A 26,286-nucleotide genomic window follows, 5' to 3' on the forward strand; every position below is an offset into this window, starting at 1 on the left:
CACAGTCACGCAAGCCTTTGAGGAAGTCCAGGGGCAATGGGACACAAGATTTCAAATACTTCAGACAGGAAAGACTGTGCAAGTAGACGGACACATTCATACCATTTATCATTAAATTATTATTTTCTGAGTACCTGGCACAGTGCCTGCCTGGCTCACAGTAGGTACTCAATAAATACTGAATAAATCATTGCTCCAAAACTTTAAGTTCTCTGTAATTACTCAGAATGATAAAGGAAAGCAGGGCCTTAACCAACCTGTAAGTTATTTGTTTGCCTTTAGTTTTTATATATATATATATACCTTATAAAAGGGCTTGCCCGAGCATATCTCTTTATCCAATCAATGGACGGGTGTTAGGAAGACTCAGGTTATGGGCGGGCCCATCATCACCGTGAAGTAAAGTAGACAAACAGCCAATTAAAAACTGAGGATGTACTCGGTATTAGGCACCATAGTACGTGCTCGTAGCTAGGTATTAAAGTTAGCCCTCAATAAAGCTCAGATGTGTGGACCTATAATTTGCAATATAGTTCCTCATACAGTAATAGAAACATGAAATAGGCAGTGAGATGGTAAAAAGGAACAGGTGATCAGATTTACTTGGAGACTTGTGGCTTGGGGGGAGAAAATGTCTGAGAAAGGTTTTGGTTGCCAACTAGAAATCTGTAAAATAAGAAAGAGGGAAGGTATTGTTTGGAGTGGTTGGGCAGCCTCATGCCACTCTTTTGAACAACTCAATAAGGAAGATAGTCTAGCTATTGCTTATTGATTATGCCATGACCCACACTGGGTATTTTCACATCTGTGATCGCACATCTTACACCCTTCCCGGGGGCAGGGGTCACTTTCATCATTTCCCAGAAGGGGAAGGTTAAAGACTTGCCCACGGTCACATGGCTAATGTGATGGAACTGGAAGATAAGCAGCGCCATAGTTCAGTGGTTTTCAGAAAATGTTCTGTAGGTTTGCAAGCGTTTTGCAGTGTTGCATAGGTTAGTGAGGGTTGCTAATGCCTGTTCTCCAGGCCCACAAACTGCTTCAACCAGAGCAGCTGCCCTTTGCTCTGTTTTACATATTGACCCGCACGTAAGACTTTATCTGAATAAAGGTACTGCTACTTCAAAGAAATGCTGCAACTGAGCAAATTAGTTGCTCAGGTTTATACTCTGCAATTTAGACAACATGGTAGATAACTGAAATTTGACTGTACTGAAGGCAGCTTAAGAGTCACATCAAAGAAATGAAACATTCAGAAAAGAAACATCGTTATTTCCATGTTGAGCCGGCAGGTACCTGCCATACTTGCGGGCCGACGCACGAGTGGACTTCAGAGAGGCGGCAGATCTAAATGCTAAATGTCAACAGTGATAGCATTTCCTTCCAAAAGCATCAGCAGCTAGAGGATCCTAGGCCTCGTTTCCATCAAGCCAGCCCGTAATATTCATTCCCCTGCTGAAAACCATGTGCCAAAGGCCTCAGCCACTGTTATTGCTTCAGGAAGTCCCCCACTGACAGCAAAGACAGATCTCCTGCTGCCAGCTGCTAACACAGATAAAGTGGCTCTAATAACTAACAGAGTCATCTGTGATGCACTTTTAATTGGATAAATTTCCTCTCAAGTACACAATCTTTAAAAATCGGATGCAATTTCATAATCAGAACATGGGGCTTTTTCCAGGTGGAAAGCATAAAGACAAACTAGTTCAATATCACGTTAATTGTCTCTTTTCCTATCCTTTGGCAACGATTACAACAGAAGCCAAAAAAAAGTGTGTCGGCTACCACCACCAAAAAAACCCCCAAAACCAAAAAACCAAAAAAAACAATTTTGAGTTAGCTCAAGCTTAGCAAATTTTGTTTCTGTGAAAGCAGGTAACTTTCCTCTGGCTTGCCGTCAGCCCTGCACCTAAAGAGCAAGATATGTTTCTTAGTAAACACCAAAGCTTAAAGACTGTTGTCACAAAGTCCCTCACCCACTTCTGGTTGTAAAAACACAAGGCTTCTTCCTTTTTCTGAACGATAATCATAAAGACAAAAGAGAGACAGTGGAAGACTCAGTTTAGAACTGGGTGCTGGTGACTCTAGAGCTTGGGAGCTGGTTCTCTACACGTTCACGAATATGTGGGAATGAGAGTTGCATCATTGTCACATGATCGTGCTTTTGGCTGAATTTTCACCTGGGGGGATCCTTAATGCTCTCCAAGAATGCCCTGTCAGACATGGAAGCAAACCAGTGTGGTGTAACTTACCCTCTCCTCACCTCCCAAATCCCGCATTTAATTAAAAGATGAACGCCAGTGACGAAGAAACAGTTATGCATCGTTTAATACAGGAATGGAAATTAACCCCAAAACCAAATACTACACACTCACTTGAGGAAAATACAGAATCAGGACCTGACAGTTTTGTTTCACTAACGAAATGAGATGTGTCCACCTCCCCACTTTGCTGGCCCTGGCCTGTGTTGGATAATTCCACAGACCACGCTCCGCACAGGTCAGTGGAGAGAGGCAGTATGAAAAACGATGCGCTCTGGAGACTGTCCAAGAGTGTTCGCTGACTGTGTTAGCATTTGTGTTTCTTTTTTCCCATCTTCCTATGCTTTGGCATAATTCCGACCCATATGCTCCTTCAGAAGGCAAGCAATTTCCAGACTGCAGTCTTCAATACCAACCAACTGGGGTCGATTCATTCTCTGTCACACTGCGATTAGAGACCAATCCAAGATGGCACAAAAGCCCCAGAGCCGAGAGGGACTCCTTCCCAAAGGGACTGTGTAACTCCCTTGGTGGCATTAAATGAATGAGCTTCCACACTGGAAAAGGTGATCAGATGTGAGACATCAGGCCACAAGGATGTCATGTCTACAATGTCACTGAAAGATGGAGCAGGCCCCACTGAAGCATGTACACCGAATGCAGCAGAGCTGAAGAGAAAGTGTCACAGATGAAACACGTTATAATAGGAAGGAAATAATGGAGCAGGGTCATCAAAGCCAAAAGAGAGGAACACCAGCGAGGGTTCAACACGAGGGCAAATTCCAAATTTGGGGCAAAGGTTCTCTCCTGAAGCCTTGGAAGTGCCTTAAGTTCTAGTCAGGCTTCAGCTACTCCACCGTGGGTCTTGTTTGCAAGTCATCTGTTACAGCTCTAAATTTGGGGTGGGGGGAGAGAACGCAAATAAAATACTAAAAGAGCTTCTAAACTTCTAGGACTAGCCAGCTGGAATGCGGACCTAGGCCAGGTCTACTCTACAGTACCGCCAACAACCGAGGGATCAGGGAAGGGAAGTTGGCTGGGGAACAGAAGAAACCGCTATTCCCCAGGCCCTACGGGGTGGAATATCTTCTCAGGTGGTAGCTGTAAATCTTGATGCAGTGATCCCAACAGTCCAAGACCAGCAGCTGCCCCTTCGGAGTGAGGGCGATGCCCACTGGACACGTGAGCCCCTCTCGAATAAGGACGCTGTAGCCCCCACCCTTGGGAAAGTGGAGAATTTCCTTGCGGCTACTATCCGCCACGATGAGGTCACCACGGGCATCCACGCACATGCCAGCAATGCAGCGGAAATCCTCGTTCTCCGAGAAGAAGTGGCTAATTTGGCGACCCAGCTGCCCATCGGGGCCCACGGACCCGATGGAGAAGCCGCCTTCTAGGTGGTGCTCATTCTGCCGATTCTCCAAATTAAGGCCCAAGCCCTGGGTGAAGTAGACGGTGCCCTCGGCATCACAGGTGACAAACTTGGGGCGCACAGCACTGCAGAGGCAGGTGTATTTGACCACCCCTTCTCCGCGGTCCACGGTAAAGCACCAGAGCTTTCCCCCTTCCACATCGGTTACCACGAACTGGCCAGACGGCAGGGCTGTGATGCCCCAGGGTTTGCTCAGCTGGCTCCTGTGACATGCCACGCAGTGGCCATCCAAGGTGTACACTTTGAGGGAGTTGTCATAGCTGTCAGTCACGCCAATCAGCCCATGGCAGTTCATGGCCACCGAGAGGGGAGTGAGATTGGGCAGGTCAGCCCCCAGGAAGCTCAGCACAAAGCTATCGATGCCGCTAGGGCTGCGACGAATCTCTTTCAAAAAGCCTTTGCGGGTGAAGACCTGGATCCGGTAGTTGCCCCGGTCGGCCACCAGCACCTCCCCCTGACTGGTCACGTAGAGGCTGACGGGAAGGTTGAACATGCCCGGAGTGCTGCCTTTGGCCCCCATCTTCTTGAGAAAGAGACACTGCTGGACGTTCGCCGCTGTCTCGGAACCCCGCTGCTTAGCCGGGGAGGACCTGGGGCTGGCGGCCACTTCCTCGGGGCTCATGTCCATCTCTCTAAACGTAACAGAGCTGGAGGCAGCAGACGCCGCGGCCTCCATCGCCCAGGAGTCTTCCATGTTGACCGTGCGAGGCTTCTTCACAGCCTGCCCGATCTGCAGGGGCCCGACGTGGCCGACCTTCAGGAGCTCCACGTCCTGCAGCGTGAGCTCCCGGGGCAGGCTGGCCGTGAGCTCCGGCTCCTCCTCGTCGGCCGTCTCCTCCAGGAGGGCGACGTCTGCCTGCTTCATCTTGGCCAGGAAGTAGTCGCAGCGAGACACAGCCTGCACCTCCGCGATGTTTAGCAGGTAACTCTGCTCCTCCACCACCTGACTGTTGCATTTCTCCGCCTCGGCCAAGGAGCCCGTGAAGAACTTGCGAGAGCGGGCCAGCTCCTCCTGGACCCGGCGCTCCTCGTGGCCGTACTCCTGCAGAACCGCCTTGTACCTGGCCTGCAGGTCCTTGGAGACGCCCTCCAAGGCGACCTTCCGCCGCTGCAGCTCCCCCATGAGCTCCCGCAGGTGGGCCAACTTCTCGCCAAAGTCACGGCGCCGCTCGTCGGCCGCCTCCTTCACGGGCAGCGTGCAGTGGCCGGGAGGCTGGTGCTCCGCCTCCCGGCACGGCTCGCACAGCACCAGGCCGCAGGTCCGGCAGAAGCGCCGCGGCAGGCGCCGCCCGCACGCCCGGCACATGAGCAGCCCCACCGCCTCGCTGAGCCCGGCCGTGTCGATGATCTTCAGCACGGTCAGGTTGTCTGTCAGCTGCGACAGGCTGGTGATGCGCGTGATCTTGCTGCAGAAGGGACAGCGGACGCCGTTGATGCTGCTGGCCAGGAGCTTCTCCAGGCACTGGCGGCAGATGGTGTGGCCGCAGTGCAGGAGCTTGGGCCGCAGCTGCTCCTCCGTGAAGGACTCCATGCAAATGGGGCATTCCAGCACCTCGCGGAGGGCATCCAGGTTCAGGTGGGACGCCGCCGCCGCCATGGCTCTTCCTGGGAAGGGTCCTGCTAGCACAGCCGGGAACCGAACGGCTCAGGGGTCATGCTCCAGAAGGTGAGACTCTGCCAAAGAGAAGTGGAAGCCGTTATTCCATTGCCTGTGTGAGTTACTTTACTCAAGAAGCAGTGAGACAATAGCTACCGTCCCTCGTCCCTCATCCCTCATTCACGTCTTGAACGGACATTTATTGAAGTCTGCTTTTGTTAGGGAACCAAAATAGATGAGGCATCACACGGTGGATACAAATCCAGGGTCTGGAGTGTCCTGATACTTCCTGAGTTGTGTGACTTGAAGGAAATCACCTAAACTTCCCAAAGCTCAGTTTCTCCGTCACCCATCTATACAATTGGAACAATAACGGTGTCTCCTTTTGATGGTTTTTAGGGAGGTTAAATAACATGAGTACCATGCGCTTAGTATAGCACGTGACAGGTAGTATGCTTGGTCAATGCTACTGATTATTTTTATATTTTGTGAAGTGTACAACTCATGATTTATATTAGGAGACAAGCACGGAAAAAATTACGTACAGGAAAAAATTACACACGGAATTCTGCAGGAATGCAGTGAATGGAGTAAGGGATTCTATCTAGAGGAAGTGGGGAAGGCTTCCCAGAAGTAGTGACACTCCTGAGATATGTCTTGAAAGAAACAAGGCAATGAGGGATAAAGGTATTTTAAGCAAAGAAAACTGTGTGAGCAAAAGCATGGAGGCTTTTTTTATCGTGTCTGTAGTTTATTTTGTCATGTCGAGGAATCATCCAAATAGAAAATTATGATGATTAGCAAAACATTAGATCAGAAAAATATATGTATTTTCCATTCGTCTAGCCTCCTAACTACCCACCCACCCCCTCATCTAAGACTAGGTACCATGTACTGTACTAGACACTCAGGTTTTCAGGATACAAATTCTGCCCTTCAGATGCCAAAACTTTAGGACAGCAGACAAGGCACGTAGGTAAATAATAATCAAGGCAGAAAGCGGTATCGTAAGTGACCTAGAAACGAAGTTTGATGGAGGCTAAGAGGGATTCATTCTAATGTGAAGGGAAAACGGATTTTCCTGGGGGGCGATGGCATTTTACAGGGACCTGGAAGGATGAACAGATAGGTGGAGATGGGGGACAAGGGGTCCAGGCAAAGAGCACAGCCTTAACAGAGCATAGAAAGGACAGGCAAGGGCAGAACTTCAGTGAATCAGGAGGAGCACAGAGCACACATAGCCTCTCTGGGTTTGTTTCCTCATCTGTACAGTGAGGACAACACTGCCTTCTCAAGGCCACGTAAGCCTTAGATGAGATATGGGTGCTGTATTACATACTAAGGTTTGGATCAGGACCCAAAAGGTCTTAAAGAAAAGTGTTTTATTTCCTCTCATCCTTAGGTAAAAGTGTGGGAGAACATTGGGGGGGTGGGGTGGGTATACTAACTGGTTGGGAAATTGGGGAATGGTGAATGAGACCTTTGAACTGCTGGACATAGTGAGGCAATGCATGATTTGGAGCAGGCAACTGATGTGAGCACCACTTGAATGGAGTGGGGGAAAGGGCAGAGAAACTAGTTTGGAGGCCACTGCGGAAGTGCTTGGTGCCCGTACCGGGGAGCCTGAATAGGGAACAGGGGGTGGGAATGGGAAGAAGATGCATCTGAGCAATACACTTCCAGAAGTATAATCACTCAGAATTATACACTGCGTGGATTAGGGTGGTAGAGCTCAGATAGCCAAAGACTCAAGGCCAGATGATTTTAAAAATGGGAGTGCTTTATCAGGACACTGTATTTTAGGCCTGGAACACCCCCTGCTTCACAGTACATACCGTGAACGCTCCCACCCTCCTCAATTCGCACATGCTCATGAAGTAGAACCACAGAGATTACAGCGCTCTGCAGCCTTATGTCATTGCCAATCTACTCCCCAAATTAGAATGAATCGATTTAGCAAGGTGAGGCACGTGGATAAATTCAGCTCTCCTTGAATGCAAACCCTACAGCTGCATCTGTGCCATCTCGTGATACGCAGATGGTCAACCACCGAGGAGGAGGAGGTGGAGAGTAACTTTGCTTGGTTTTAAAGGCAGTGCAGCCATCTGAGGGAAGCTTTGCAAATGTCATCAACTCTTTTTCCCGGCAGAGAAGAAGGGGAGTCAATGCAGAGATACATATCACAAATTTCCCCTATATTTAGCTTCGGATGGCAATCTGACAAATAGTCAGCAGCAGACATGCACAATTTAACACCAGTCCCACCTCCCTGAAATCTATCCCTTTCACTGGACAGGAAATAGTATACATCTAGTACCTACGACGTGTTGGGTGCCATGCTAAATGCTTCCTATAATCTCATTTAATCCTCCTAATAACCCTTTGAAGTCGGCACTACTTCTGTTATCCTATTTTACAGATGAGGAAACTAAGGCTCAAAAGAACAAGCTCCAGGTCACACAGCTCAAACCTGGTGCAACCCTGCAAAACATGTATCTTGAACTTTGCTTAACTCAACATTACTTCAAGCTATTTTTTTTAACTGTCATGTAACACTTATTAACAAATGCTCTCCAAACTGTACTCTGGGAAATGCAGCCTTATAGCTAGAATTTCCTCCACGTGGAAGAAGGAACTCCACGATAAGATTGTTACGAGATTTAGTTGTTATAATGAGTTACATTGATTTATTAGCTGAGTGACCCGCGCCCACACAGCTACTGGTTCTGACTCAAATCCATGCCTCAGCAAAGTAAGACATGACCACACGTCATGAACCTATGAGATCTCACGTAAATGTCTGAAACTGTGAATACTGAATTCTTAAATGCCAGGGGTCTGCGGGCAATAGTACAGAAAAACTGACAGCAGCCGAACTCAGGATCCACGCAAACATTCTCAGTTCGAAACCAATAACATAGCTTCAGTCCCCCCATCATCCCAACAGGCGGAGGGTGACATTTGGTGTTTGGATCCAGAGCACGTCACCTTACAATGCGTAGGGACATCTGTTCTTCCCAGAACTGCCACTGCAGATCAGCTCATTACACAAGTCTGCCAACTTGTAAAAATACCAACAAAAATTTTTCCCCAGCTTTCTGCAATATCATACTACTTCCTCCCTTAAAAAGCTTCTTGCCTCCCTGTCCAAGCTGTCCCCTTTAAAAATGAACTTCCTATGCCCACAGCCATAGCCCCAAGTTATCTCAGCTGCCTGCAGCTTCACTAGGCTCTCTGAGGCAGAACACAATGTCGAGGATCCCTGCCTCAAAGCTGCCAGGCTTTGCTACGCAAACAGGAGCTCCCATCACTAAAGCATCAGGCATGGAGATAGCCTCAGACCTGGATAAAGCCCGAACCATGTCTCCCATTTTTCTGACCTGGGAATACAGGACCCTAGCCTGATACAGAGCTACGTGACAGACGGGGACAGTCCCTCTCCCCCAGAAGGGTGCATCTGGTCGTTATTGTTAATGCTGAGAATGATTCAGATGGAAAGTCAGTTCGAACTCAGTTTCCTTGAAAAGACCAGATGGGTGAAAGGAATTGTCTTACCATCCCAAGTCGCTAAGTTAGTTAGCTGCCCATTTTCTGCCAGCCATATAATTGAAAACCACTCAGAATGAACCTCCAACATGCTGTTTATAATCTTGGCTGCCCTCATGACACTTTGAACATGTTTCCTGTTCATTCTGTGTTATGAACTCCTGACCCCTCACCTTACCTCACATCAGTTTACCCCCCACTCCTTTGATCTCACGTTGCACAGGACACCAGACCAGCTTTTCAGCTCCAGATGAGAAGCTACCCCTTGAGCTGTGTTTGTTTCAGCTGCCCTAAGACTCGGGAAAATTTTATAGTCGTACTCTAGCCTAATCTAGTTACTTCTGGCAACACCAGGCTTTCCCTAGTCCATGACAAAAATAACCAGAATAGCAGAAAAACCAAACCAAAACAAAACAACCATGAACCTTGAAGCCGGACAGAACTAGGATCAAATCTGCATTATCATGTATAAGTTGTGGGACAGGAGGCAAGTTATTTAACTATACGTGTTTTTTTTTTTTTTTTTTTTTTTTTTTTACTTTATAAAAAGGCTACTGTGACAACTAGACATGTCATGCTGATAAAATGCTTAGCCTGGAAACTGGTAGGTGTGCAATGAAAGGCTGTTACTAAAATTAGAATAACCAGCAATCAGGAACAGAGCTAACAATCCCTGGTACCCGTATTAAGCATTCAGTTTACAAACTGCATTTTGAAAGGATGAAGAATCTTTCTTTTCGTGGCATATAAAGATTAATGCAAGGGACTGGTCAGCTCTGAAGGCACCTGAGTGAGAACACTAGAAAGCCATGCTAGAAACTGACGGGCACATGGATTCACCACTTCTCTTGCTCCGAAAATAAGCTGCTTCAGCTCCTTGCAGGGACTCAATATGGAATGCTGCAATCAGTAGTGCTCTCCAAGGGTAATGTACATGCGTAAACGAAGAACGGGAGAGACAGCAAGCCCTCCCTAATCATGTGGCAGAACTAGGACTCGCAGGCGAGAACGGCGTGGGCGGTGTTCCCCAGATTAAGACCCTGGGCTCTGGAATCAGGCTTTTTAGATCTCTACCGTTTACTGTGGAGACGTGGGCAAGTCATCGAACCTCTCTAGTTCTGTTTATTTAAGAAAAAAGGCTTTAGAATAGTGTCTTCCTCACAAGGTTACTGTAAAAATTAAACGGCATTATGTGTATGAAGCCCTTAGTACAGTACCAAGCAAGGTATATACACTTAACTGTGCAGTAAGTAATAGTTCTCAGTGGCAGTGGCAGCAGTGGTGGTGGCCACGACCTAGCCAATGAGAAGAAATGAGCAGGCACTTGTCAAAGGGCAGACCCTACCCAAGCCATCAGATACATACATACATTTCAAAAATAAAAATTCTGAGCCTTTCCTGAACATGATCTCACCTGATCTCAGAATCAAAGGATTGGAGATGACCGAAGGCTTCATCCATCGGATGCTTGAATCCCCACCCCGGGGCAGTTCTCTAGATGCCTCTATTTCCTACACAGGCTTAGGCCATGAGCAAAACTGGAGAACTTCAGGCAATTAAATATTTACTGAGCACCTACTGAGTCAAACCCTGGGGCTATAACTTGGAACAAAAACAGACATGAACAGATCTCTTTTCACCTGAAAACTGGAACACATGTAAAGCGGTACCACATTTCCTTTTCACAAGACACAAAGGTCTGTCCTACAAGTGACACACTGCCCTGGTTTGACACTTCTGCAAGGTTTCTCACATTTCCTTTCAGGATAGCTTTGTCAACTGCATTTCTTCCTCCTGCATCGGAATGGAATGCTAATTGAGTGCATCCCCCTCTCCAGGCACCAGTGATGGGGGGGGCTAGCAGGGCAGAAGTTAAGAAAGTCAGTGAGGCCCCCACCTGACACCCAGTCCCATGTGTAGCAGAAGATTCTGAAGTTTACTCGGGGTGCTTTTAAGGCACCTGCCAACAGCTAGAAGAGGCTCATCAAGTGAGGGTTTATAGGGAAACAGGATTGACCCCAAAGCTGTACAGTCTGGGACACGTGAAACAACCCCGGAGGAAATGCTTGTGGGAAAGGAAACTTGAGCTCAACTATGTCAAGGACAGTTTAAATCAATAATGGAGTTTGCTGGGAAAGCGCGGGTCTGTTCCGTCTTTCCTCTAAAACTGAAGGACCTAGGAAGGTTCCCTTGCATCTTCCACAAATATCTGGGTAATAGCAATCCTGCCAATGTGACAAGAAATATAGGACAAGGGAAAAACATCTTTTCTCAGGGGCCTTCCAACTCATCTCTTTCAGTTCCTTTCTCTGCATACACAGCACACGTTCATTTAATCACGAAACACTGATGAAAGGGTCAGGAAGCGATCCTGGGAAAGGTACAGAGCGGATGGGAGTCTGGGGGAGCCTAACTGCTCAGGGTCACTAAAAATTGCCAAACCAACACCTAGTTCCCTTCCAGCACCCCTTTCCTCTCGTACCTCTCAGAAAACTACCATTTATTGAATGCCAGGCACCTTTTATACATGATCTCTTATTCTCAGAACTATGTGACGTGTGTGTTATTCCGCTTTATAAATAAGGAAAGCAAGGCTCAGAGAAAAGCAACCTGGCAAGGTTTCAAAGCTGGGACGTGGTAGACCTGAGGTTCAAATCCAGGTGTGTCCGCTCCCAGCCATGAAGCCACATGCACTGAAAGGACGTCACAGGGCGGTCTGGCTGAGGGGCTGGTAAAGGCCCCTAGGAAGGAGATTTAAATCCGATTGTTTTCCCAGTAGCCCCTCACGGAGAGTGTCACAGAGGCAGCACAGCACATTGGTGTGCATGGACAGGGAGCCCCTGCAAGGGCCTTGTCAACTTTGGACGACCAGCCACTCTCCAGACATGAGTATGGGTTCTGTAGCATTGGAAAAGGCTCTCTAACAACACTAGTATAATGTCACTTGGGAGTCAGACAGAACCGCGGCTGTATCCCTGCTTTGCCACTTTGCCTCGCTGTACCCTCTGACTTCATAGTTTTCTCGTCTGTAAAATGGGACTGACACCTAGATTGTCGCAGAATCACTGTCAGGATTAACAGAGATAATGCATGATAAGTATGCAATAGGTGGTAGCTATCTGTATTTTGAGTAGATTGAGGCTGATAAGGGCAAGCACTCGTCCAAGATCACTTAGCAAATTAGCAGCAGAGGAAGGATTTTGGACCGCAAGCCTCTGATTCCCAGGCTGATTCAATTTCTATTACATACTGTCCTTAAGGGTGTGTGTGACTATTGCAGCTGTCTCTTGCCTTCTCATCGTCCTGTGATGTTTCTGAACTGGCTTCAGCAATGCCATAGCTAGTCCTGGAGCTGAGAGAGCAAAGACTGTTACTCTGTCCCAGGGGAAAGAAGCCCGAGGTAGATCATTCAGAACAAGTTATGAATGTCTTCAGCCTCAGTCCCTGCTATGACGGAGTTTTTCAAGCCAACGGCCTCCGTACCACACCTTCTAGTCTCTTATACTTCATCCTGTCAGCCAACCTAAAGCTCCTTCCCTTATCTAACCACTGGTCCTGGTCTAAGAGCAAATCAAGAACAAAGTCCGGGGCTCCTCCCTATCTAATCAGACAGATTTATCCCCTTTACAGTTCAGTTCGATATTCAGCAATACTCACTAGGCAATCCTTCCATGAGAGGGGAATCAGCTGAGATAAGACTGCACAGGTCTAGCAGGGACGAAGCAAGGGAAGAGGGAATACACAGGGTTACAGAGATCAGAATATGAGCCTCGCTCTGCCATTCTTAGCTATGGAAACTTAGGCAAGTCACTTCCTACGCCTTAGTTTCCTTACGTGTAAAAACGGAGCCTGCTTAGTAGAGCTGTTATGAAAACTAAGAAAGCAGATATAAAAATTTTAAAAATACTAAATTGGGAGCACCCGCTAGGCACTCTTGATTTACTTCACTGAATCTTCACAATAATCCTCTAAGGGAGTCCTGTTATTAACCCCATTTTACAGATGAAGAGCCAAGGTACTTGGAGGTTAAGGAACTCATTCAAGATCACAAAGGCAGGAAGAGCTAGAGCCAGGGTTTGAATCCAGGATAGCTGCCGTGAGAGCAGGGTTCCTCAACTTGGGCACGATTCACATTCTGGAGCAGACAATTCTTTATTGTGAGGGCTGTCCGGTGCACCCTGGTGTCTACCCACTGAGGCTAGTCGTACCCCACAGCCCAACTGTGACAACCAAAAATGTCTCCAGACAAAATCGCCCCCAGTTAGGAACCATCGCTTCAGAACTTGGTACAGGAAGAGATGCTCAATACACGTGCGTTCCCCTTTTCTTGTCTGTCCCAGCCCACACACGTCATTCACAGAGCTTCCTGCCTCTTTGAGCTGTAATGGGCCTTGTATGGCATGCGTGCAATCCACTTGTTTAACTGACGAGGGAAATACGGCCTGAGATCACGCTCCGTGCATTCCCTGGAGGTCTTACATGTCATTTGCTATCCCAGCTTGGAGAGACGGGCAAACAGGATCTTAGGCAGATGACCTTGAATAGTTTCCTGCTCCATGCCCCCTTTGGCCCCTCTCTCGTCCCCTCAATCCTGCCAGGTTCAGCAGGCCTCGGTTCACAGTCAGGTTAGTGGCAGGTACCATGGCTGCCTCGTGACAAGGAATCTTTGATTAATACGGGAGGGAGATTCAGCCTCTCACAAAGGCAGGCTCCCTTCAGGAGCCCTGACCGCTGAAGATTTATGACTTTGTTGCTGAACCCCTGAACTCTGCTGAACTTCATACACTCACAGTTTCATACATTCCTTCTAGGTCCTTGGGTCCCCGGAACTCTCTTTGCTTCCTATGCAGAGACTTCAGGAAAATTCCTTTGGCCACCTATGACGCCAACCTACAAATCTATCCGGGCTACTTAATTCTCGCCCCATTATGACATCCCCACCCCACCATTCAAACCACCCCAAATCCAGTTTTCCCAACCCTCTTACACAACAGAATTCAAACCTTTTGGGCTATTCTCACCGATTCTTCACTCATGTGAATCCCTCTGACACCCATCCTCTAACCTGTTTCCAAATCTCTGCAGCCTTCAACCCCACGTCCCAGTTTAACAGCCCAATCTCGCACCTCAGATCCCTGCCCTCCCTCGGTTCCAGCCCCCAGCTCCTGCATTCCCTCAGGCACTGTGCATCCCTCCAACCCTGAGCCTGCCTCTTTTGCCCACCCCCACAGCATGTGTTGCCATCAAACCTGAGCCAGGTCCCTTTTTGCTAACAAAATACTGCTTCCCACTGAGTCCAGGAACTCACCCTCTCAATTCTCCCCAGATCCCATCTGCAAGATGCCTCCTCCTTAGCAATCAGGATGGCCCCAGACCCTGCTCCCTCTGATATTGCAGCCCCAAATGCCTAGCGCCCCTTGATTCCCTCAAATCTTACATGATGCATCCCAAATCTCATCAGGGCCCCCAGATTCCTTCACATTTCTGAAATCCTGCGCCCCGATCCCTTAAGGGCCTTCATATCCCCTCCTATCTTCCAGATGCTGCACCCCCGTCTCTCCGCAGGGTCCCCACATTACCTCATACCTCCTGAGATGCTGCACCGCCAAGCTTCTCAGAGCCCCTAGCTCCCCTCCCCGAGCTGCAAGTCCTCCAAGCTCCTCAGTCCCATCGAATCCCTCCCGAGCATGCCCCTCACAGCCCCACCCCCACCCCGTCCCTTGGATCCTGTCCCCAAACCCTGCCATTCGGGCGTGAGCTGGCAGCTGCACGCTGGCTCAGCCCCCCGCCCGCCACTCGGCCATGGCCCGCGACTCCTGCCGCGATCCCGCGTCCCCGACCCTCCTTCCCGCCCCTTACCTGACGGCCCGCGGCTCCAACGCGTCCACCGCCACCAGCCCACCCGCCTGCTTACAGCTGCGCAGGCGCCGCCGCGAGCTCCTTGGTGGGCTCCAATTCGCAGAACCACCTGTCGGTCACTAGGCCCCGCCCCTAAGGCATGCTGGGGCTTGTAGTCCTCTAGGCCCAAGCGCTTCGGGCCCAGTGGCCGGTTAGGGAGGGACACGCTCTCAGCTGAGAATGCTGGGCCTTAGCAACAAGTAGTTCAGCTTTCTGTCTCCATTGTAAAAAGAAACTGAAATGAAAGGGAGCTGCCTAAGTTCACTGCCTGTAATGCAGGGACTCAGCTCCCGCTGTCCGCACAAGAACACAGGATACGGTGAGGCCAAATTGGAACAACAACTAGAGCCATCGATAGGGGAGTCATACCACTGTATTCTCCATGGCTGCCAGGCGAGATACAGGAAGTAGGATCAACAAGATCAGCAATCCACAATCTGCTTGCTAACTGCACTTGCTAACCGCAATCCATGCTTGCTAGCATAGCCATGGCAGTTATATACAAAACAATAGTGGCTAATGGCCAAATGGTCACAGCTGATGGCCGTCTGATCACAGCTGATGGCCATCCACTACCTGAGCCAGCACCTTTCCACGTGAGGTCGAGAGCCTGGAAACTGATCTCTGGGACTCCGTCCCTACACTGCCCTAGTCAGGAGCTAAACCCAACTGCAGTCTGTGTCTTAACCCTTTCTCTAAACCATGACCTCCAGGAGTGGTCCTCAACCAAGCCATGGCACCTCTCTGAGCTTCAGCTTGTCCATCTGAGAAATGGACCGAGGAAAGAATACAATTTCTACTCTGGGGCAAGCACTGAACCTGGACTCACTTAAAAAGGTAGTACTTTGGGGCCCCTCTTTCTCCTTGCGACATACCACCGCTTGGAAACAAGTTTATCTGAACAAATTACTCGTTTGAAGGAGTCTTTTGCCTCCTTGGCTGAGAGGCACCGATGGCAGAGGTCGATATGGGAACACACCGCAACTCTAGTCCCTGAAGATAGAAGGTACCCAGGAACCCAAATCCAAGTCTAGCTCTGGGGGAGCAGAGAAAGGGTAGTCTTCCCAGGTGGAAGGTGGCCTAGCCTACTGGGTAGCTGGACCCAGGGCCCCTTAGGTAGTTTGCGGCCAATTACTGGTTCCTGCATGTGACCATACAGTTTAGCTTAGGAGCAGGAAGAGGTCTGAAGCAGAATGGACTTGGACTAGAAATCTCATGTAGGTATGTGACCCTGCACAGTGAAAAAACAACAAACAAAAACAGTAACAAAAGCGCCGTCTTTGAGCACTATCTGGCTGTAGCTAAATACGTCACATACATCTCTCACTTCATCCTCATAAAGACCCGATGAGAGAAACAACTGATGCCCAGGTGACTAAATAACAAAGTCACATGTTCATAAATATAAAGCCCACATCGGAACCTAATTCTACCTGAGAACCCACCCTCTTAACCTTGTGTAATCTCTCTGCCCATTTCTTTGTCTAAATGGAAATGGGGTTTGCTATAAGGTCTAAGATTATTAATATAATATATAATGAATTGCATTTAATTAATGGTAACTTATTATAAGTAGCTCTTATACTCTCCAGACTGATGGTTCCAGAAGCCCCAGCTCCCAGCATTTCAGATATTGAGGGCAACGGGAGGCTGGGTTGGTATACTTCATGGAACCCCTTGCACGGGCCTGGGGGCTCTGGGCACCTGGGTTGGCATAGAGCTCTGGGGCTATCTGAGACTTCAAGGATACGCTTGCAGTCCAGGACCAGCCAGGGTTTGATTGAACAGGCTGAAAAGGGACCACAGTCAGGGACTGAAAGGCCCTGGGGCAGGTTTTGCTCAAAATTGGCAGATAATAAGTGTACATAGAACCTTGCAGGCCAGGAGAGCAGGGGTGCTTGCTTCTCCCACTTTTCCGGGCTCCTGGGAACTCCAAGGTGCTCACTGCATGCTTAGCGAGTACTAAGACTTGTACTTCAACGATTTCTCACAAAGCACATACCAGGTTGGAGTTTTTATCCACGTCCTTGCGATCTTCACCAGTGGGCTGTGAAATCCCTGAAGGACAATGCTCATTTGTTGTCACATCTGTTAGCACAGTGCCCAGCACATAACAGTTGCTGAGGAGGTGAGTCAGACTCAGAAGTGTGACCTTAGGCACATCACATTCCCCTCTGACCTAGATTCTGCCAAGGCAAAGACACTAGAGTTATTCTAGCTGCAGAAGGACTCAATAGCATCACTTGAATAAGGACCAACCATTTTTTCGACACCAGCAATATACCAGGCACCTCATAGATATTGTTCCAAGTCACAGTGAATCCCCTCAACAGTGATTCACGTAGATATCAGTAGTTCCACCTTACAAAAGAGGCAACTGAGGCTCAGCAACTTTACGGTTGCCTCCTGGGAAGTGGTAGGGCAGGGGTACAAACCTAGGCCAGTCAGGCCCACGATCTGCTTTGAACTACTACGTGCAGACTACGCACATTTTACGATACCAGCTCTCTTTCTGTTTTATCAAGGTTTGTTTGTAAGAATCAAAAGAGAATAGGAGAGATGGCAAGGCTTAAGAAGTCAGGGACTATGGGTCAAATGATGACTGTCATTGTGAACAGAGCATGAGTCTTCCAAGGCAGAGACACTTACATGAGCTGTTCTGAGCGGTATCACCAGAGAAGAGCAGGGATTGCCCTCCACCCTGGGTTTCTACCATGGTGGAGACTTAGTGTGGCCTGTTTCACCAGAATGGCAAGGAACCTCTCTGGACAGGGGTCTGTACCAGCCCCTGTGTTGCAGGTGGGGGAGATGGGAGAATTGCTGTGAAATAGTTTCTCACCAGCCTTGAGACCTCACTTACACCCTCTTCTCAGGCCAGGTAGGGAGTTTGCACCGTTTGCTGAAAACCACAGTTACCAGCCCAAAGTCTCAATTCAGGACTGATCATATTTTTATATTGATATTTCCGCAATCATGGAGAGGAGCACATGGTACTCCTAATAGTCTGGGGATGTAGTCCAAGCATGGCCTTAAACAACAATGACGACAACAACACTTTTCTTAAAAAAAATTTGCCTTTGACTACTTTTTTTTTTTTAAATGTTTGAATTACTTACCAGTTAATTACCGTACTTTGCACAAAATCTCAGAGTAAAATAAACACCCTACGAAAATACTCTCATTGTAATTGTGTAGCTTTGCATACCCTGGCACCATATTAGCATCCCTCATACACAGAGACCATTTAAAAATATTCTTTGTGCAGCACTTTAGATATAGGCATACCTCGCCTCGGAGATGCTGTGGGTTCCGTTGCAGACCACCGCAATAAAGCAAATGTCTCAGTAGAGTGAATCACACACATATTTTGGTTTCCCAGGACATAAAAGTTATGTTTACACTATACTGTAGTCTATTCAGTGTGCAATGGCATCATGTCTAAAAGAACAATGTACGTACCTCAATTAAAAAATACGTTATTGCTAAAAAATGCTAACCATCATCTGAGCCTTCAGTGAGTTTTAATTAGAATAGTAACATCAAAGATCACTATCACAAATATAATAATAATGAAAAAGTTGAAACACTGTGAGCATTACCCAAATGTGGCACAGAACCGCAAAGCAAATGCTGTTGGAAAAATGACACTAAAAGGCTTGCTTGATGCAGGGTGGCTACAAACCTTCAATTTGTAAAAAAAAAAAAAAAAGAAAGAAAAAAAATGCAGCATCTGAGTAGTACAATAAAGCAAAGCTCCATAAAAGAAAATATGTCTGTACTCTGTATTCAGCATTTTGATGTCATGTTTTCATTTAACATTTAAACCACCTATATCAGTTTCTTAGAGCTGTCCTACCCAAGTATCACAAACTGGGTGGCTGAAAACAAAAGAAATTTATTCTCTCAAAGTTCTGGATGCTAGAAGTCTGAAGTCAAAGTGTCAGTGGGGCCATGCTTTCTCTGAAATCTCTAAGTGAGGATCCTGCCTTGCCTCTTTCAGCTTCTGGTGACCATCATTCCTTGGCTTGTGGTGGCATAATGCCAGGTCTGCTTCTGTCTTTACATAGACATTTTTTTTTACTATGTGTCTCCATCTTCACGTGGCATTCTTTTCTCTGTGTGTGTGTGTCTTCTTCAGTCAGATTAGATTAAGTATGATCTTCATCTTATTAAAACTCCAGTATGACCTCATCTTAGCTAATGATATCAACAATGACCCTATTTCCAAATAAAGTTACATTCTGTTGTACTGGGGGTTAGGATTTTGACATATATTTTGGTGGAACACAATTTAACAGATAACATCACCCTATAAGCTAAGTATCGTCTTATTTCCAAAGAGGACCTTCAGTTTAACCGCTTTCATTCTCTTTAAAGTGGGAATAACAATAGCAAACTCACAGGATTTGGGGGAGCAACATAAGATTTTGGATGTTAAGCACTTGCATTGTAGGGTGTTGCCTAACAGGTAGTAATGTTCTTTGTGCTGTATTTAGTGTTATTGTAAATAAGCTTGTTACATTCTCCATTATGGAGAAGGAAGAGCAGTGGCTTTGGAGTCAGACCCAGGTAGGAACCCCGGTCCCACCCACCTGGAAGATTCTTTTAGAGAATAGATTAGAAGGTAATTTGAAGTAACGCTTGATAACTGGTTGAAAGACAAGCTGTGTAGCCTTGGACAACTCACTTAGCCTCTCTGTACTTTACTTTCTGCCTCTGCAAAATAGGAATAATAGTAGTTATCTACCACATGGGAATGTTGTGAATTAGATGACTTAATAGATCTGAAGCTTTCAGAGCTCTGCTTGATGAAGTATAAGTGCTCTATGAATATTAGCTACTATTGTGTTGTTATTGTTACTATCACTATTCTTGACAAAATAGTGTCCCTTTCTTCCCTTATTAGCAACTGAATTCTGAGGCGGAAGGACAATTTCTTGTTTATAAGTTGTAAGGGAGAAAATTCAAATTCAAATTCATCCTAACCAAATTTGTCTAAGCCTACAGGTTTATAATTGCTAAAAATTTCATGAAATAACATAAAATTATATCTGTCTGCCTGTATTACTTATCTATCATTATATAACAAATTGCCCCCAAAACTTTACAGTTTAAAACAGCATGCGTTTTTTTCTTACAATTTCTGTGAGTTAGGACTCTGAGTACAGCGTAGCTAGACCCTCTGCTTCATGGTGTCTCACATTCTGCAGTGAAATTCTTGGCCAGGGCTGTGGTCTCATTCGAAGGTCTGACTAGGGAAGGATTGTTTTCCAACATCACTTATGTAGTTATTGGCAGGATTCCGTTCTTAAGGGGTTTGGGGGTCTCAGCCTTGATGGTTTTTGGCTGGGGACTGTCTTCCATTCCTTGCCACATGAGTCTCTTCATGACAGTTTGTTTCCTCAAAGCCAGCAAGAGTCTGTGAGCAAGACAGAAGTCACAGTCTTTTGTAACCTAATGACAGAAGTGACATTGTTGCCATATTCTGTTGTTTAAAAGCAAGTTACTCCTGTGGAAGAGATTATAACAAGCAATGTATATCAGGAGGTGAGATCATTGCAGGCCATTTTAGAGGCTCCTTCCCTCCCAATCACTCCTTCCTCCCTTCCCCTGTCCTCCGTACTCCCCCCCTCCATTCCTCTTTTCTTTTCTCTCTCCCTCCCTCAATTTCTTATTCTGTGTATGTATGTATGTATGTATCCATTTATCTGTCTGTCTGTTATTAGTGTACTGAAAGTATTCTGCTGAAACTCTGACTCTAACCTCCATATTTCATACTCAGTCTCTTGTGTTTCTCAATCTAGCCTACATCTGGCACATGGTAAGTGTTCGATAGATGTTTGAATTCAAGTTCAATTTACAGCATAAAAGAACATTTAAAAACAGTCAATTTTCTCCACCACCTTAATATCACCATTTTGTTGGTTATTTTTGTATAAATACAAACATTTTAAAAATTCCCCCTTTAATCTGTTCATGCAGACTTTGATGATGCTGAATAGCCAATAAGTATTTTTCCAATAAATATAAGTTTTTATAGTTTATGTGCTTACTATGGGAAAATATTTGAAAAAAAAATTTCCCTGGCCTTCCTAAGTTGTCATGCTAAGTTTGTCAAGTTGACAGGCCCATCTTTGAGCACTTAACCATCACAAATGAGACTGCTTAAATGTCCTTGTGCAGGGAAGTTTTGGATTTGACCTTGTCATTTTGTTCTGTTTTTCATTTCATTGAGCTGATATGCAAACAGCTAGTTCAACATTTTGAAACTTTATTTTAATTTCACACACGTGTGTGCATTGGCCAGACCCAATTTATAATGGTCAAAGGTCAGCAGGAATCCAACATTGGCCAAGTAGGTGCTTGAAAAATGCTAATAGCACGGAAGGTGTGCCCAGAGAATGTCCCATGTGTGGTGACCTCAACTTCAACCCGACTCAGTCCTAAATGAGGACGGCTGGACATTTTCCCGTGTGCCTTATTTCTGCAAAGCCCCACATCTCAACCTCAAGCCAGACTTCCCATCCTCTTAGCTCCGGGATTTCAGCCAGCCTTCTCTTTATGGGGGCTACCATTACCCTCTCCATCAGTTGGCATCTGTAAGATTGGCTGGCAGCAGACAAAGAAACTGTCTCTTTTCCCCAAACCCCCCACCTCTCCCATACATATTCTCCTCACTTCACTGCTATCCATTATTCCAATTTATTTTTCTAAAAATAGGAACATTTTATTGTTATTCTTAAACTTTTAACCAGAATACAAGTGAAAATGCATTTAAAAGATTCAGAACAGCACATAATGTAGATGTGGAAAATCCTTTCTCATTCTACTCCCCGGCAATAATTGTCTTTAGTGATTTTATGTAATCCTTTTGGCAGCCCTGTTTCCTTAGTGTTTTGCTGAGAAAAGTACCCCTACAAGGAGAGAAAACGGCATAGTGAACCCGTGTGTACTCACTACCTTGCAGTAAATGTCCATATTTTGCCAATTTTGCTTCAGCTACCCCTCACCCCCAATTTGTTTTCTGTTGCTGGAGTCTTTGAAAGTAAATGCCAGATACCATATCCTTCTTCCTATAAATACCTCAGTCTGTATCGCTAACAGATAAATATTTTTTAACATAATCTCAACATCAGTATCACATCTAGCAATTCATATTCAAATCTCCTTAATTGCTTCAAAATACCTTTCTAGAGTAGGTGTGTTTAAATAAGGATCAAAATGTCTACCTGTTTCACTTAGTCTCCTTTAATCTTTAATAGTGTCACCTATAATGTTGCCAATGCCAGTATTTGTTGAACACATCGACTTCTTTGTTTTTGTAGAAATTTCCACTTTGCAGATTTAGCTAATTGCTTTTCTCTTGGTGTTTTGTAACTTGTTGCTCTCCCCTAGAGATTCATCACTTCTTTCTTTTTTTAATTTTTTTTTGTCCCATGGACCCGTTTTGTAGAGTGACGAAGGCTATAGATCCCCTTCTCAGAAGGTTTTTAAATGCATAAAATTAAAGACATGGGGACTACATGAGAAAGAAACTCTATCACAATATAGTTAGCAAAATATTAAAAAAAAAAATCTAAAGGAGTAATATATGTGTTCCTATATTAATGATTAGATCTAGTGGAGAGTCTAATAGCTAAAATAACATCTAAGTGATGTTCAACATAAATAATTAAAATATTTGTGGCAACTGTAATGTGATAGAAATATATGTGAATTTGTGTCAAAGTCACAGGAAGTGCTATTCTACTATAGTTTGTTGCCTCAATTCATAATTTCAGGAAATGCTAAATTGCATTAGAGGATATTGAAAATAAAGATGTATTTTTCTCTACACAAATTCACAGACCCTTGAATTCTATCCAGGGGCCCAAGGAGTGCCAGCTGAAGTATACAGACCATGCCATGCACTTCCTATGGCATCATAACAAATCACTCAATGTCTGGTTTTACTAGCATTAGTGACATTAAGATTGAACAGCAGGTCAGCTGCTATAAGTCTGGTCCATTGATTAGAAATTTTCCTATCAGCCTTTCTCTAAATGGTTTTAGGATTCATTGATGATGACTGTCTAAATCTATTATTTTGTTAGATTGCAAAATAGTAATTTTCTAATTCTGTCATTTTTGCTGCTTTTGTAACCTGTGATATTTTCATCAAGAAAAATGTGGTTACCCTGAAATCCAGTTCGTATGATGAAAGATTGACTAATACTCGATTCTTTTATTAATTTTCAGAATAATGAGCTGGTCTCCTAGCCATCTCCAATGAGCTTTGGTCATTTGTTTTTTGGTTTGGGTTTCAGGAACATTCTGAATTACCGGAAATGTATTTATTTGATCTGTTGCAATCAATTACAGTTATTGCTTACTTTGATGTTCAATTTGTGCAATGTTAGGCCAGTGTGAGCCCCTCTAAATTGGCTTCTATGTTCTTTTGAAATGACCACTTTAATGTTTGGCAGCTATCTTGCTTTTTGGCACAGCAAGGTATCCTAGGCGCAGCTTGTACCATACCTATTCCAGACTTGGGGTAGGGACGTTTTCCAAGAATCTTTTGTTCCTTTTACTGGGAACTGATATTTAAAAACAAGAGTCTGGTCATTAAGGGTAGTTACTGCTATTAGGTTGCTATTACTGCTAGGCCTTTTTTGGTGGCCAGAGCTATGATATTTTATTTTTTTAAAACAGAGAAATAAATTATAAGTTTATGTGATTTCCAGTTGAAATTTCAATGTACATAATTTTTTTCCAATCTCTTTGACTTTATACCTGCTTTGGTTGCTTCTTATGCTGATAATTTTATTTCCTAATGACAGAAACATAATGGCTTGTTTGCTATAGCCCACGATATTCACATAATAGTTTCCAAATAAATGATGCCAATATTACAACTAGCAATAAGTCCATTTCATCTCCTTTAAGATTTATTTGCAGATTATGTTTTTCTTTGGAATACTTCTCACTAAAGCACGTAAAAGCAAAATACTGCCTTTGAAAGGCACTCAAAATAATGATTTTTCTCTGTGTGGTTATGCCAATACATTGATATATAGCTAGTTGTTTTCGTGGTTTTTTTTTTTTTCAGTTTGCATAGAATTTGTAGAGACTTTTTTGTCTTTCATGATGTAAAAAATGTATGATAATTTTATGTGGTTCTAAATATAAAACCTATAAAACAAGACACAATGAAAAAATTCTGGCTTGTCCCCTTGTCCCCTTGACTCTGTTCTCTTACTCCCTTTGTGAGTAACCATTTGTATTTGTTTTGGTTAATTGTTTCAGTGTTTCTTAGTGAAAAATTCTATCTATCTAGCTAGCTATCTAATCTCTGTATAGGTATGTTTTATATATATAAATCTCATATATATTTATCTAACATGCATGCGCATACATATATATATATATATATATATATATATATATATATATATATATATATATATATATTGTTTCTTACACACACGAAAGCACTATAAACTAGCAGATTGAGGCAGTTTAAGACAGTGGAAAAGTGCTTCTAAGTAAGACAGGTCGAAGTGGAAGCCTACTTCTCCTCAGCCCCTGATTTCCCCTCTGTGATCTTCCATTTGCTCATCTTTGAAAAGCAAGAATGAAACCTACCTCTCATTGTTAGCTTTGTACAGACCAAATGAGACAATGCATGTGAAGCAAAGAGCAGAACATCTGGCCTGGAATACGTGCATGTAAAGTCATAGCTATTATTATTATTATTAATTTTACTGAGTTCCTCAGCAATAAGACAGGGAATCCATGATGGGTGCTAGCCCTTGGTTTTTGTTTTATTTTAAATTTTAGGCAGGTGGGCTTCTTAGTCCTTCTCCCCGTCCCTAGCAGCACAGCTACAGGGAAGCGGGAAGCTGATGGGAGAAGTAACTCACCTTGGATGTGTTCTCCAGAAGTATTGCCTGTCAACATGGTTAAAGATGATATTTTTTAAATTTAAGTTATTGGGTTGATAATTGTTAGTAAAGTTACAGGTGTACAATTCTGTAATACATCATCTCTATATCACATTGTGTGTTCACCACCGAGCGTCAGTTCTCCTTCCATCACCATATATTGGATCCCCTTTTACCCTCATAAAGATGATCTTTCCACTTGAGTGTTGTTAAGATGTTGGTGAAAATAGTTATAAGTGTGACAGCAAGACTGGAGCCTCCTAGGAAAGCGGTCAGAGGGTGGCAGTTTGTTTTCTGATGGCTCTTCACACCAGTGCCTGCAACTGACCCCACCCCAGGTTTGTACCTGCCTCAATGCTTGACTGTGGTAACCTCCCACCAGCCCCAGGTGGCCTGGTGTGCCTTGTTGTCCTGCTCTCCTGCCCTAAGGTCATGTCCAAGCAGGAGAGTCAAGAGTCTCCATGTAAAGCAGGTCATTAACATCTCAGCCGCTCCATCCAGGAATGATTCCTTTGGGGCATTTCCTCCATGACCCCTAGCCTAAAAAGCTACTGGAAGGAGGAGGTGGGAGTTGAGGAGGAACTAATTTTGGAACTGTTCCTTAAAGGGATAAGTTTTGAGCAGAGTTTTTAAGAAAGGAGGAATGGGATCCCAGGGAGGAGAAGGCGGGCCTTCCATTGGACAGAAAAGGGGCTTTGGAGTCAGACCCTGAATGTCTAATGGCCTTTGGCTGCAGCCTGTCACCTCTCAGAACCTCTGTTTTCTCAGTTGTAAAATACAGTTATAAAAATTGTAATATGAGGTCTAATAATTAAGTTCGCGAACTCATCCTAGTGAAACTGCTCCATACCTCATTGCTGAATATCACTACGGTCACCTTCGAAGTACTCCCCCTGGGAAGCTATGCACTGACGCCAGCACCTAGTCCACCCTTCAAAGCAATTCTGGAACTCTCTTTCTGGAAGGGCCACTAGAGCTGTTGTCATATTACCCTTGATGTCCTGAATGTCATCAAAATGTCTTCCTTTCAATATTTCCTTTATCTTTGGGTAAAGAAAGAAGTCACTGGGGGCCAGATCAGGTGAATAGGGAGGGTGTTCCAATACAGTTATTTTTTTACTAAAAGGGGCTAAAAACTCCCTTTGCTTTTGTTAATCAGTGAGCTCCTTGGGGACAATTTTTGCACACACCTTTCTCATGCAAATATTTTCAGTTAAGATTTTCCTAACTGTTTCTCTATCAATGTTTACTTGGTCTGCTATGCTTCTCAAAGCTGACGATTTTGACGTACATCGATGAATTTTTGCAATGTTTTCATCAGTTCTGCTCGTTACTGGCTGTCCTGACCTCTCTTCATCCGTGATGCATTCTTTCCCCTCAATAGAACGTTTAATCCATTGTACACTGCCGTTTTCTTCATGGCATTATCCCCATAAACTTGGACTAACATGTCCCTGATTTCACTTCCAAACTTAAGAAGAAATTTCATGTTTGTTTGTTGCTCTAATTCAAGCCCGGACATTCTCGTGATGACACACAAAACACGCAACAATAATGAACACCACTCAGCAAGACAGCGCCACACGTCGACACGAACACAGCAGTGAGACACTGATAGACCAAGGTTAT

At 45.1% G+C, this 26,286-nt stretch overlaps 2 protein-coding genes across 8 annotated transcripts in view; one reads left to right on the forward strand and one right to left on the reverse strand.

The window, feature by feature from the left end:
- Positions 1-26,286, forward strand: part of ASTN2 (astrotactin 2) — an 839,436-nt gene that overhangs the window by 621,336 nt on the left and 191,814 nt on the right. The window lies entirely within an intron of this gene.
- TRIM32 (tripartite motif containing 32) lies at positions 2,311-14,773 on the reverse strand. Of its 4 annotated transcripts, none has more exons than XM_019731191.3 (2): positions 14,696-14,773; positions 2,311-5,367 (listed from the first exon to the last, which is right to left on the reverse strand). In XM_019731191.3, exon 2 carries the CDS (start codon positions 5,288-5,290, stop codon positions 3,332-3,334), a length of 1,959 nt encoding a protein of 652 aa, XP_019586750.1. In that variant the 5' UTR covers positions 5,291-5,367; positions 14,696-14,773; the 3' UTR covers positions 2,311-3,331. The 4 variants fall into 4 exon arrangements, with proteins under 4 accessions (XP_019586750.1, XP_019586751.1, XP_019586752.1 ...); XM_019731192.3 differs by lacking the exon at positions 14,696-14,773 and adding an exon at positions 14,416-14,548; XM_019731193.3 differs by lacking the exon at positions 14,696-14,773 and adding an exon at positions 14,423-14,443.

Source organism: Rhinolophus sinicus, chromosome 16 (genome assembly GCF_057876585.1).
Source record: "Rhinolophus sinicus isolate RSI-liver-muscle chromosome 16, RSI-T2T, whole genome shotgun sequence".
NCBI lineage: Eukaryota > Metazoa > Chordata > Mammalia > Chiroptera > Rhinolophidae > Rhinolophus > Rhinolophus sinicus.